The sequence below is a fragment of the Mauremys reevesii genome, linkage group 7 (genome assembly GCF_016161935.1).
Source record: "Mauremys reevesii isolate NIE-2019 linkage group 7, ASM1616193v1, whole genome shotgun sequence".
Taxonomy (NCBI): Eukaryota; Metazoa; Chordata; order Testudines; family Geoemydidae; genus Mauremys; species Mauremys reevesii.
Genome location: NC_052629.1, coordinates 6082571 through 6096184, shown reverse-complemented (window position 1 = coordinate 6096184; position 13614 = coordinate 6082571). Strand labels below are relative to the sequence as shown.

Sequence of the window (13614 nt, the reverse complement as noted above, 5' to 3'; positions counted from 1 at the left end):
GTGTTGTTTTCACCACACCGGTGCTCTGAAAATACACAGAGGCAAAGTGCTTACAGTCTAAGTTAATCACTAATTATGTGGTGCCCTGGGGAAATACATGAATGGAAAGTAGAACAAGAAACCACTGAACACATTTTCCATGCCTTTTCTGTTAAGGCAATATATGGTCTTGAGAGGGGTAAAGGTAGTGTGCCCTAACCCAATATAGCAGCTAGCTCCACATGTCATGATGCCATTACCGGTGGTCTCAGTGGGAGCCAGGATAGAGTAGCCTGACAGCTGATAATATTGGAACAGTGCCTTCATAGTAAAAGATGGTATCCTCTTAGTATGTACAGTATTCTCATGTGGAAGGGCAAGGGGTCACCTCTTATGGTGACACCATATTGCCTCATGACTTGTGCTGCTGTAATGAACTGGCTGGTATGTTTATGAACTTCTGTTCCCTACTGGTGGAAATGCTCAGCTGTGTGTTGTATGCGCCATACTGCTAACCTAATGGTGAGTCTCCTTCAGTTCAAATGTTGGCCTGTGTTTCTGGAGCAGGAGGATCGCAGTTCTAGTCTCTCTGCTATCATAAAGCACTGAATAGTAAGGGGGGCAGCACAGCCACACAACCACGAATTCCTAGGTGGCATGGATTTGTTAGAATATGACCTGAGAAAACCATGAAGATTGTCAGCTTGTGAATCTGTACTACAGACAAGACAGCCTCTCATAGCATGTAACATGCTACCGTTATTGCCCAGAAGCTACAGCAATGGGCTCACTTTAATGCCTACTTAGGATCCACCCCACCCCAATAGTATACATTAGTTAGTTATGAAGGATTCTACTTTGGTTCTGGTTGGCTTTTGCTGTATTGTATTAATGTACTTTTATTCTCATAGCAGAGTCCCTTCTTTCTCCCAAATACACACCACCTGTGTCTCTCACGTGCACACATAGCATGGATCTGTTGTATCCAAATGTTCCACCAGAAATTAAAAAACACTGTACTCTTCCCTGTTGTGTTAAGGCCCAGGGGTAATACTTGGAAGACGACGAGACCTTTAGAGCTAGTGACTTCCCAGCACCATGGAGAGAAGAGATCAATCTCCAATCAAAGGAAATGCCACCCCTAAATACCCAAAGAACTTCTCCTAGTTCATGCTGGCCAGGACTCTGGGAGTTTTATTCAGTGTTGGGTAGATGCCCAGACAATAGGATTGTGCCCAGCAAAGCTGGGAGTTAATTTCTTTAATATGAAGTCTCAGTGCATTAATTCATCAAGCTCCCAGTAACCCCTGGGGTGCTAAACTCTCATTAGTTTGCAAACCCAGTGCATTATGGTAACCGGTACAAATGAAGCCACACAAAACACTGTGAAGCTGTCACCCAAGCCACAACTGGGTGAAGCTGGTGTCATGTGGTGGCTGTTGCTGGCACAACACTGCATGTAAACAGAGTGGCACACATTTGGCAGTAGAACAGCACGCCCCAGGACCCTTCAGAATAGAGCCAGTTGACTGGGACTGCAGCTCTGAGGGAGAATTGTTGATGTTTGTTCAGACCTGGCAGGGATGTTTTCCAATGTATCCTTCAGTAATAGATCAGCAGGTGCCAAAATTAAACCACATGATGTATTTAACACCATCCCTCTCTGGGTGTGAGGAACTGGTCCCTCCCCACCCCCGAGCTGCAGACTCACCTGCCCTGCTTTCTTCCAAATGCTACCATGTCGTGGCAGCCACTACACTGGGATGGACGTGTCCCAGCATGATCTCGGCCGTGCTGTGACACCATGGTACTTTGAAGGAGCAGGAATCGACTTGGGATGTGCCTCCCTCCCAGAGGCACAAAACAATGCAACCATGTTCCCACCCCACATGTGAATGAGAAGCAGCGGTTGTGGAGATAGTAGGGTTGGATTTAGGCAATGTGGGGCTCTAGGCATGCCCGACACAATGGGTACCTTTGGCCCCACCCGTATCATGATCATTCCTTTTCCCTGTGGTCCCACCCCCTGCACTGTGCCTCTACCCACTGTGCAGGAAGAGCTTTCCAACAGAATCACAAAGCAGTGGTAGCAGTGAAAGAGTCCTCCTCTGGCTCTGAAGGATAGCAGAGCTGACAACAACTCTGGGAATCCACACATGCTTACCCGCCTTTACCGGACAGAGACCACCTCCTTTCTAAGCCTCTGTCTGGGAGCTCACGAACAAGAGCCTGTGTCTAAGAGGTCCCGGCCAGGGTGTCCCAGAGACCCTGTGTCAGATATTTAGCTGGAGCGAGCAGAAAGGGTTTGACCACATTAAATTAGATAAAATGTTTTTTTTATCAGTGACCTTATTTCACTATTCCTCTGACCATGGGTGGAGGGTGAAATGTCTGACACTGACCATGGGTTTTTCTGCCCCTCTCTCTTGCAGGGAAGAAATCGCCATGCCAGCAGGGATCTTCCGGGTGTGTCTGGTGGTGATTACAGCCATCGTTAACCACCCACTCCTCTTCCCCAAAGAGAATGCCACCGTTCCTGAGTACGCTGAGGACATCATCCAGAAGATGAAGGCGCATGAGGAGAACCTCCGGCTGGAGCAGCTTCGTTTGGAGCAAGAGATTGCCGGACAGGAGGCCGTGCTGAAGGCTTTGGAAAAGGCCACGGAGACAGAGGAGCAGAACATCAAGGAACCTCTCCCCTGGGACTTGTGGAGCGCCATGTCCATGGTCATCTTCCTGCTGATCGAGCTCTGGAGGCAGGATTACCAAGATGGGAACTGGCAGGAGTCAGCCTGTGAGGAAGACGACATGGCCGTTCTAGGGAAAGCATTCAAGGGCGTGGCCCTCCCAGACAAGGCCGCATTGGCCAACTTCTATGAGAGGTGTATCCTGGGTGCCACTGGTGACATGGCTAGGAAGCGAGAGTTGGTGGAAGGCTTTGCGGATGACTTGCTGGAGGCCCTGAGGAGCGTGTGTAACCGGGACGCTGACATGGAAGTGGAGGAGTCCATAGGGGTGGGGAGCATGTACGAAAACTGGAGGGTGCACAAGCCTTTGGTTTGCGACTTGATCGTCCCTTTCACTCCCCCAGAGCCATACCGTTTCCGATCCCAGACCTGGTGCTCAAGGGAGTCTATCCGACCAGACAAACAAGGCTACGGCACCATAAAAGTCTGCAGGGCGGATGAGGATACAGCAGGTTGCATCTGTGGCAAGACTAAGCTGGGGGAAGACATGTTGTGCCTCCTCCATAGCCAAACCAACCAGACCAGACCCAGCGGTGAGATGGAGGATCTGCTGTGCTTCAAGAACACCCAGTATCTGGATGCCGACCAGGTCATGAAGTGGTTCCAGATCGCGATCACCAAGTCTTGGAACAAAATCTCCCACAAATATGAATTCGACCTCACTTTCAACCTCTTGGACTCACCGGGAGCCCTGAAGATAAAATTCAGGTCTGGGAAGTCCATTGCCTTTAATCTCACCCCTGTGGTACAGTGTGAAGACTCGGATGCCTATTTCATCTCCCATTTCCCCCGCAGCGGCCTGACGGCTGATCCTGCCTCCAGTACTGACTGGTTTGTTACTTTTGCGGTGTATGAGAGGAGGTTCATCCACTCCATCTCCAAAAAGCTGCCTGCCAATGCCTGCCACCTTAGCTGCCTTCAGATCGTCTCCTTCCTTCATGGAAAGCAGTGCAGCTTAACCGGTCCAAGCAGCCTCACCAACTACCACCTGAAGACAGTGATGCTGCATTTACTGCAGACTCGGCCCTATCAGGACTGGGCCGCTGAGAACCTGGAGGCCAGGCTGCAAGACATGCTGAAATTTCTGGAGAAAAGCCTGCAGGAAAAGAAGCTCTGCCACTTCTTCATTGGAAACCGGAAGGTGCCAGAGGTGCTGAACTTCCCAGTAGCGTTCCAGAAGGCAGAGCCACTCAACCTTTTCCGTCCATTTGTTCTGCACAGGGACGCTTACAGAAAGACGGTGGACACGTTTCATGAGATGCTGAGGAACACCTCTGCACTGATAAACGAGTACACCGTGCACATTCCCTCTGTGGGACACACAAATATGCTCCACAAAGAATCCCTTTAGCAGAACCAGTGGAAAAATGCTCTTCCATCAAGCACAAGTTCCTGCGGCATCGCAGAAACCTCTTGTAGGCATTGACAGCAGCAGGAGAGACTCTCTCCTTTCATGGAAACCAGTGCAGGCCCTGGTTTCTTCAGAGTGGGAGCAGAAGAAAGAAGGGAAAAACTGAAAGATTTATGCTGTCAGTGTCCCTCCACTCCACCAATGGGTTGGCTGGTTTGTTTTTTCCCATTGTGCACCAGTCCCTGTGGTGGTGACAAGCAACAGACAGGACTAATCTATTCAGGTGTCGCAATGCAAATATTGGGGGTTATTCAGAATCTCTAATCAGATATTTAGTTTGTTTTTAAAGGAGGAGGAAGGGAAGGGGATGAGAGGGAAACTAAGATGGCTCCCACAAAAAAATAATGTTGCAAATGAGACCTCCTACTTGTAAAAAGCCACAGCCCTGTGACTGCAGCTTGAAAGTTTAGTAACATCTGATTTTCCTGTGTTTGGGGGTGGAGGGAGTTAAAACCCAGACTCTGCAGATGAATTTCAATCCCCCACGTAGCAGCAGATAAAGCGGCATTGAAATCCACCATCGTTTTTTAAACTAATGGAAATTCAAGTTGCAAAAGTGCCCACTTAGTAGGACTTTCAGCTGCAGCAAAACAACTTCTTCCCCTTTCCTCCCCCACCCAAATACGTACTTCCTGTACCTTGCAAAATCCTTCTCCCTTGGGAAGCATACCGGAGACAGGGGGCAGGATGCATTTGTGATACAATTATAATTAGTCTCTTTCATTATCATCCTGGTAAAGGGCACGGGAGTGGACTTCGTGCCTGGGTGAACATATGGTCAGGACAGTGTCCCATTGCTGCTCTGAATGACACAATCGAACATTCTTTTGATGTTAGTATCCTTTGAGCAGCAAGACAGACACAAACAGAGCAGGTTCCTAAGGGACAAACTGTGTTTTCCACTTAAGCAGCTGATGTGTGTGTAGAGGAACCCAATGATGCCGCTGTGAAATGAGCCCAGATATAACAGTCTCCTAGCAAGGTAGATATTAACCTCACAGCCTGGTATGGGTAATCTAGTACATTTTTTATCCTACCAAAGCAGGCAGGCAGAACTGCTATGACTAGGGAAGAGAGTGGTGTGCAAGGGCAACTGGCAAACAGGATCTTTAAAGCTGGATGTGGCAAACTCTTAGTCTCTACAGTAAAACTGCTGTCCTGTCTCTCCTCCTAAACACCCCCCTGGAAGGTCTCCATCCGCATTCAGACAAGACTGCCTCAGAAATGCTGCTGCTTTGATCAGTTGCTTTTAGGAGTCTCGGCTAGAGTGAGGCGAGGCCCACAGCCTCTGGGAGCAAAGCATGGTGCTTTTACAACCCCTCCCAAGCTTCAAGCAACCGCAGGAGAGTGAGCGTCTGAGGATCAAGTCTTGGCTTCCAAATCTGAGAGGCTTTAAACAGTTTTGTATTTTGAGGCTAGGGCTCTTGTCTTGGCTGTACACATCACGTGGCTCTCTTTTTAGAAGAGGGGGATACTGTCCTTGATGGCTGCATAGACAGCACTGGTGATGCCACCTTTTACAGCAGGGTGCTCTAACCCACTCAACCTAATCATGGCACTTCTGCAAAGTAGATTTGATCTCATCTCATTGATCATGACACCCTCTGGCAATAGACTAATTATCCAGCCTGCTGCTGAGAGTGAACCTTCAAGAGAAGGTTCCCCTTTCCAGGAGGAACCATTATCCCACCCTTCTGAATGGATGCCCAAATCCACCCTTCCAGTGGAAAGGGGTCCTTATGCACAAAGGCAGAGGGCATGAGCTGAGAACTCAGGGGGTTGTAAAGTTTGCTTCTGCGACTAGCTTGCAGCCAGCCTCGGGTGATACAAATTGAGCCATACCCTAGGGCAGCGGTTGAGGGTTGTTAGGTGATCACCGGTTTTATCTCTAACCTTACCTATGACATTAAAAGTGTTTTTGATCAGAAAGTGACTTCTGCATTGTTCAGAAAGGGGGAGAAAAAAGGAGGAAGAAAGTCTATTGGTTAATGGCTAAAGTCTCTGAGTCACTTGAGAAGTGAAGCTAATGGTCTCAATGCCACATTCTGGCAGCCATCTGTCTGCATCCCCAAACCACCACATACCATTGGTGGTCATTTTTTCAGGAGAAGAACAAGACTGGAGTGACAGGACATGTCTGGCTGCTCTAGGCAGGGCATGAGGTAGTGAGTGCTATTGGGCTTTGGCTTTTATCAGCACAAGCCATTAAACAACAATGTGTAATCAAAAGGCAGTCACAAGGGACTAACAGGCAACTTGGATACAATGAGCAAAAATATAAGGAAGGGTGTAGAGAGCAATAGGGACTTGTAGATACATCAGAAGCTCTGTGGAACAATTTGAAATGAAAGTAATGTGCCTCTGGCAGCGGTGAGCTCACAGCGCATTGTACAGTCCTCACCAGCCCTATTTTTACACAGCCCTATCACGTGCAGGGTCTGGGGAGGCAGCTGTGGCTTATAATAATCCACTGAGGAGGGATCTTGCAGCTAGAGAGAAGTGAAAATCTGTTTGACATTTCCTGTGAGGAGTCTGAACTTAGCATATCAGAAGCACAGAAAGAAATCCATGACCCTGGTGACAGGAAATGACATGTCATGGACTGAAAAAACAATTTATAAAAGAATGGGTGTGTGTGTGTTAGGGATAAGGGAGAGGACAAGGCCATTTTTTAACATCTCTTATTTCCTTGTGTGAAGTGTCGGAGCAAACCCATTTTAAAGCCAGCCTAGATGTCTCAACTGTAATTCAGTTCTTGGTGGTTTTCGGGAGGGCATTTAAAATTGAGTTTGCAACCATATGCAGGCAATGGGGAAGCAGAACTTCACAAACTACCCATTATTAGCTACATGTGAAGCAATAGTAGGGACTTTCTGGATCTATCTGATTGCTTTGCTAAGGCTGCTTAAACATGAGGTGCCTACTTTGCAGAGTGAGCATCTTAAAGATGTTTACTGCAAATTCAGGCTGGGAAGGACCATGCAGATGCACCTCCCCATGGGGGAAGTACTCTGTATTCACACAGCATGTTTTGGCAAACCTTGTGGAAGCAATCTCCTTCATAAGCTATATGGCTGCAGTTCTGAGGGGCAGAACCACTGGAGGATGAGGGTACTTGGAGTCTCAGGTGATCAGACCTTAAATGTGGTAGCAAAAAGAGGTAGAAGGAGCAGGCTGGACATCATCCTGCAGAGGTGCCCTTCTCATGCTGGGGTATTGCTGTTGCTATTTATTTGCTGGGGGAACTCTGTCACAAGGGGCTAGGGTTTGTTCCACTGGAGTCTAACCACCTCCATCGGGGCAGAGTTATTGCTTTAATCTTTTACTACAGGCTCTATCATGGTGGGGGAACTGATACAGCCGTGGACCCAAAGTGCAGCCTCAGGGGCCATTCACCTGCAGGAAATGCCTTGTGCTGAAGCCATTATTGCTATTCAAGAGCTGAATGTCTTTTAAGAGAGACTCTTCCATCTTGGGGGGATGGGACGGAGTTTCACTCTTCAACATGTGCCAACCTTGGGACGTGGCATCTGTGTCTCAGTTCCATGTGCAGCTCTTCTATTTCATAAAGAAAATTGAACTCTTGGTCCATCATTCAAGCAGGGTGTGATGGTTGTTGCAGTTGGGCTTTTCTAATGTGTGTTAATGTGCAATCTGTAAGACTTCCTGTAAGTGACAGCGAGGAAACAGCAGCGCTTGTCCTGATCTTACCGGCGTGGCTGCTAATCATTGACTGCTTGGTGCTTCTCGTGGGACCATACGTGGTCAACAGCCTTATTTATTACTTGCCTTTTGGGATACCCTTTTGTAACCTTGCTAGCTTGGAAGGGAGACTGTCCTGTCCTGTATTGTGGAGGGCTAACCTGATGGGGAACAGTACCAAAGATGGGGATGATGGGGGAACAGTACCAAAAATCTTGCAGCTCAAGCTCCCCCTTCCTTGTTTTTTTTTTTTTTTAAGAACATCCATATCCTATTCCTTTTAAAGGATACACCAGGAAAACTTTCTGTATTAAAGCGCTGCTTGTAAAGCCGCAGGTTGTTGAATTTTGTATATTTCTCATGCAGCTTTATTTATAATAAAAGGAGTATTAGAAGTCTTGTATGAATTCTTAAAGAAGAGAAGTGTGTCTGTGTGTTTCCTAGTCTCCCATAGGCTTGCACAGTTCCCAGAGGGAGCAGCAGGTTGGAGTTTGGACGCAGAGGGTGGAATCCCCAACCCCAGTGAATAAACAGCAAAATTTGCGTTGACTTCAGCACAGGTAGGAATTCACCCAATGAGTCTAAAGTCAGTTCTGGTGTAAATGGGTGTCACCCCTCTCCACTTCAGTGAAGTTGCAGCCATTTACATGAGGATTCAACCTGAGCTCCTGAATTTCAAGTTCTGCTGGAGGAATTCCATTCACTTTCCTATCCCACAGGTACCTAGACAGCTCCAAACAAACCCTCTATCTACTGCATACTTTGCTCAGCTCCTTCCCTTACGTTTCAGGCGAAGTGGCACTTAGTTTCTGAGTTAACAGTGTGGTTCTGTCTCTGAAAGGAAAGTGCTAAACAAAAGCTGTCAACCAGGCTATTTTAAATCAATATAAAGCTACATATAATTTCTCTAGTGATTCCCATCCCGGACTCTCCATATTCTTCACAAGCCCGTAATTAAGCCTTGCACCACCCAGTGAAGTAAGAATTATGACAGTGATCTGCACTGAGCAGGTCGGGGAATAGGATAGTCCTAGTCTGTGACCAGGGCCCTTAGGTGCTGTGGCAATGCAAATAATAAATTACTTACCCAAAGTCACAGAGCCAAGCGGTGCAGTCAAGAGTTGCGTGTTGTCCTTTCCCAGCTCTCACCAGTGGACAACACTAGATGATGAAGAATAGGAGTGTTGTGGCTTGGGTGCTGGATTTGGGTGTTGACAAAAGGCTGTGTTCTCCAGCTTAGCAGTCTCCTGTGCTGCCTGTACTCTGCCACTGCACGTTCTTTCAACAGTCAGTTTCATGGACCACAGAAGAGGCTTTTCCATTATTGCTCCTGTGCCTGAGATCTAAAGGATGGGGGCAAAATCAGCAAAAAGAGCCCTTGTGGGGAAGACTGAAAGCCCCTGGGTTGATTTCTGTTCCTACCTCTGTCCCAGTAAAGTTAGGTTTGGGGTCAAACCCATCTCTACTCTCGTTCCTCTGAGAGGTAGGTGTTGGTTTCCCCCATTTTATGGATGAGGAAACACAGCTAGAGATGGTAAGTGACTTGCCAAAGACCCTAAAGTACAGGTTGGGGCAGAGTTAGGAGTCCTTTGAAGAGTAGACACACTCTCATTTGGTCTTTCTTTGGGGTGTGAATTAAATATTTGTAATGGACCCTCTGAGGCACCCAGCAATCTTGATATGTTAGCTGACTTAAGTTCCTCTGAGGCTGAAGAGCTGAGCTGTGGGGTCACTGAGACCACTTTACTTCTGGATGAGAGCATCCACATGGGGCAGGGGGTTAATGCACTATTTATGTGCATTAACTTGACACATTTAGCTGATTCATCTTAACTTTCCTGAATGCCCCCATGTAGATATGACCTCAGTGCAAATATCAAAACTTCATTGGAATAGTTTCCCTCCAGGCACCGTCCTCTTTGCTGTAGAGTTAATGATTTCTCTATTTTAAGTTCTAAGCCTATCCTCACCTCCTCACATATCCTCTGACCAACTTCTTGCAAAATAGAAACTGCAGTGAAGAAACATATAAAACAGCCAATTCTGACTTGGTTTTTAAAAGTACACCACTACCTCGATATAACGCCACCCAATATAACACAAATGTGGATATAATGCGGTAAAGCAGTGCTCCCGGGGGCAGGGCTGCGCACTCTGGTGGATCAAAGCAAGTTCAATATAACACGGTTTCACCTATAACGCAGTAAGATTTTTTTGGCTCCCAAGGACAGCCAAAAAATCTACCTTATATCGAGGTAGAGGTGTAATTTGAATGGAAAAATCCCCATGTCTTCCAGTTAGCAGTGTCTCCTTTATTTGTTCTTCCTTAGGATTCATCTCTCCTCTCCTGAGATAATTTTAACTTTTGTGGTATAAAATACTTTGAAATGTTCATAGCATTAGGGATGGAGTTGAGACCTTTGAAAGGTACAGGAAGAAGGCAGAGCCAGCCAGATGCTTTTGAAACCTGTAGGGGTGGTGCCGATGTTATTTAGTTTCTATTGGGAGACCAGATTAAAGTGATTTAAGCTTAAACATTGAATAAGTTCCAGCCATACTCATTACTAATTGAATTTAGTTCACATAAGTCTAGATGCTAAAGATCCAGACACTCTGCCCTTGATACCCAGCTGGAGTTTGAATTTCTCAGGTAGGATGTGGAAAATGTGAAGATGGTTCAGAAATTACAACAAAGGTCTTGGACATTCACAGCTCCTCGGGTGGGGCAAGAGTTAAACTAACTTTTACCTCCTTCTCTTATGGCCAATAAAATTCTATTGGGACATAAAAAATTTCACATTAAGTCTTGTCATTCTCCCTCATCGTACTGTCAACTGCAGCCATTTTGGCCTTAGAAATAATGCCATGCATGCCATTTACATCTTGAACTCTCAATCACTTAGCCTGGCTAAATAATTTTTACACAGACAGTAGAAGTGTATAAGGTTAGTGTTTGATTAATCTTATTAAATGTAATAACACTCAGGATATGTCTACACTGCCCATGTTACAGCTGCAGCAGCGCTGTGACGTGGGCAGTCAGTCACACGTTATTGCCAGGGCAAAGCAGTGGTAGCTCCCAACGATAAAGTGCTGTCTGTACTGGCGCTTTTCAGCACTAAATCGTTTGTTGCTCAGGGGGGTGTTTTTTTCACACCCCCAAACAACTGAAGTTTTAGCGCTGAAAGTGGCAGTGTAGACACAGCCTTTTCCCTCACTCATTGGCCTTCTGGAAGCTTAAATAACTTGTAACAGCCAGGCAAAGAAAACATTCTTCGCCCCATCAACTATAAGGAGCTAGTTATCTTTAGCCTGATGACATTGTCTAACTCCTAATTGCCAGCCTGCTGGGCCTAGGGTTTGTAGCAAGTTATGTCCATCTGCTCTCTTGTATATTCTCCTTCCTATGCGAGCTCCTCAGATCCAGATTGACAGGTACTTGCTACATAACAGCACTACAGCGAGGTCGCTAGCTGGGTCGGCCCCAGGACATGAGAGACAGGGTGGGAGAGGTAATATCTTTTAGTGAACCAACTTCTGTTAGAGAGAGAGAAGCTTTCAAGCTACACAGAGCTCTTCAGGTCACTGGCAGGGCAGAAGAGGCCGGCTTGCTCTGCAGAATGCTCCTAGGCCCCTGGACTAGGTGGTTTTAGAATGGGGTGTTTATATTTAGTAATACAACTGGGAGCTGCCCCTTTTAAAATAGGGTGGTGGCAGTCGACATGGACCTGCGGCAGGGACCTGGGAGCAGCGCGTAGTAGTACCTGAGGGCTGCTGAGGAGGCCGCAGCCCACCAGGGAACCCAGGGAGGGTTAGACTACACACAGCTCTCCTGCAGGAACCGAGCTGTGCTGAGGCTGCAAGCTTGGCAGCAGAGCAGCTGCTCGAGGCGGCTGTAGGAAGTAGGCAGAGCTCTCCCCTCAGGAGCCCAGGCGGGTCTTCCAGGGGAGAGAGGAGGGAGCAGAAAGAGGCCAGAAGCTCAGGGCAATTCTGGTCCCTTCTCCTCTCCTCTGAACAATGGGATGGTTCCTCTGCTCCCCTGACCTTGGAGAGGCAGGTAATGCACCCCAGGAGGAGCAGAACTGATGGGGTCTGCAGGGGGCAGAATTGATTTGGGGTCAGAATTAATAGCGTAGGGTAGGAGGGAAGGCACAGGTGGGGAAATGAGACACCGCCCCCTCACCCACCCACCCACTTCAAACCACTGGGAAGGAGAAACATGAGGCCCAGCCAGGGCCACTCTTTTCCTCCATCCAAAACTGTGCAAGGGTGACCCCTCACCCAGGTACTAGGATTCAAGCAGTGCCCCGGCTTCCAAGCTAGGCCTGGGAAAGAAAACCCTCAAGGAGGAGCAAGCTAGACGCTCAAGGACCCACAGGAGCAGTCTTAGTGGCTAGGAGCCTCAGCAGGGACCAGGGGACACCTCATCTCAGACTGCTTTCCACAGGTTTGGTCTGTGGTGTTTGACTGTTTGTTCCAACCCTTTCCCTTCAGGGACCCTTGACCTTATTCTCACTCCACACCTCCCCCTCCTTTGGCCCCTGCCCCATGTCCCTCTGTTTAGCTAAATCCCCTCCCATCAGAGTCCCACCCAAATAGCTGGTATTTAAAAACCAGGATACTAACTTTGCCCTGCTCAGCCAGCCCCATGTTTGTAGCCCTTCACCCTTTGGCTGTCAGGTCGAATTAGTTCCATGCCCTGGAGAGCTTACGGTTGCCAGGCATCCGGTTTCCGACCACAACGCCTGGTCGAAGAAGGACCCTGGCGCCTTTGGTCAGCACCACCGATCGGGCCGTTAAAAGTCCGGTCGGCAGTGCGGTGGGTCTAAGGCAGGCTAGTCCCTACCTGTCCTGGCACCATGCTGTGCCCCAGCAGTGGCCAGCAGGTCTAGCTCCTTGGCCGGTGGGGCCACAGGGCTCTGCATGCTGCTCTCACCCCCAGGCACCGGCTCCACACTCCCATTGGCTGGGAACCACAACCAACGGGAGCTGGGGGGGCGCTGTCTGGCCCCCCGGCCTAGGAGCTGGACTAGCTGCTGGCTGCTTCTGGGGCGCAGCGCAGAGCCAGGAAAGAGAGAGAGCCTGCCTTAGTCCCGCTGTGCCGCTGACCGGGAGCCGCCCGAGGTAAGCCTACATCCCAGCCCCCTGCCTCAGCTCTGAGCCCCCCCAAACCCAGAGCCTCCTCCTGCACCCCAAGTCGCTCATCCTTGGCCCCAACCCAGAGCCCGTACCCTCTCCTCCACTACCAACCCCTTGCCTCAACCCACAGCCCCCTCCCTCACTCCAAATCCCTCAGCCCCATCCCCCAGCCTGGAGCCCCCTCCTGGCCCCACCCCAGAGCCTGCACCCCCAGCTGGAGCCCTCATCCCCTCCTGCACCCCAACTCCCAGCCCCAGCCCAGAGCCCCCCTCCCACATCCTGAACCCCTCATTTCTGGCCCCACCCCAGAGCCCCCACCCCCAGTAAGAACCCTCACCCCCTCCGACACCCCAACCCCAGCCCAGTGCAAGTGAGTGAGGATGGGGGTGAGCGAGCCACCGATGGAGGGGGAATGTAGTGAGCAGGGGGTGGGGCCTCAGGGAAGGGGCAGGGCTATGGTGTTCGGTTTTGTGTGATTAGAAAGTTGGCAACCCTAACATATCTGAGAGATTTTTTTGCCTCTGAGGCAGTGAACTGGACTCACACCTAAACCAATTGGGTTTAACCAAATATTTCAGCTATTTGAAGGGAATCATTCATCATTCATGCCCGTCACCCCAACCGGGGTATGGGCCG

General features: G+C 48.8%; 1 protein-coding gene across 3 annotated transcripts in view; it reads left to right on the top strand.

Annotated features, from left to right (window-relative positions):
- The window catches only part of LOC120368721 (inositol 1,4,5-trisphosphate receptor interacting protein), a 35292-nt gene extending 27042 nt beyond the window's left edge, over positions 1-8250 (top strand). For all 3 annotated transcript variants that reach the window (XM_039481155.1, XM_039481156.1, XM_039481154.1), the window contains one exon: positions 2412-8250. In XM_039481155.1, coding sequence (XP_039337089.1) covers positions 2425-4077 — 1653 coding nt within the window. In that variant the 5' untranslated portion in view covers positions 2412-2424 and the 3' untranslated portion in view covers positions 4078-8250. The remainder of the gene's footprint in view (positions 1-2411) is intronic.
- Positions 8251-13614: the final 5364 nt, after the last annotated feature.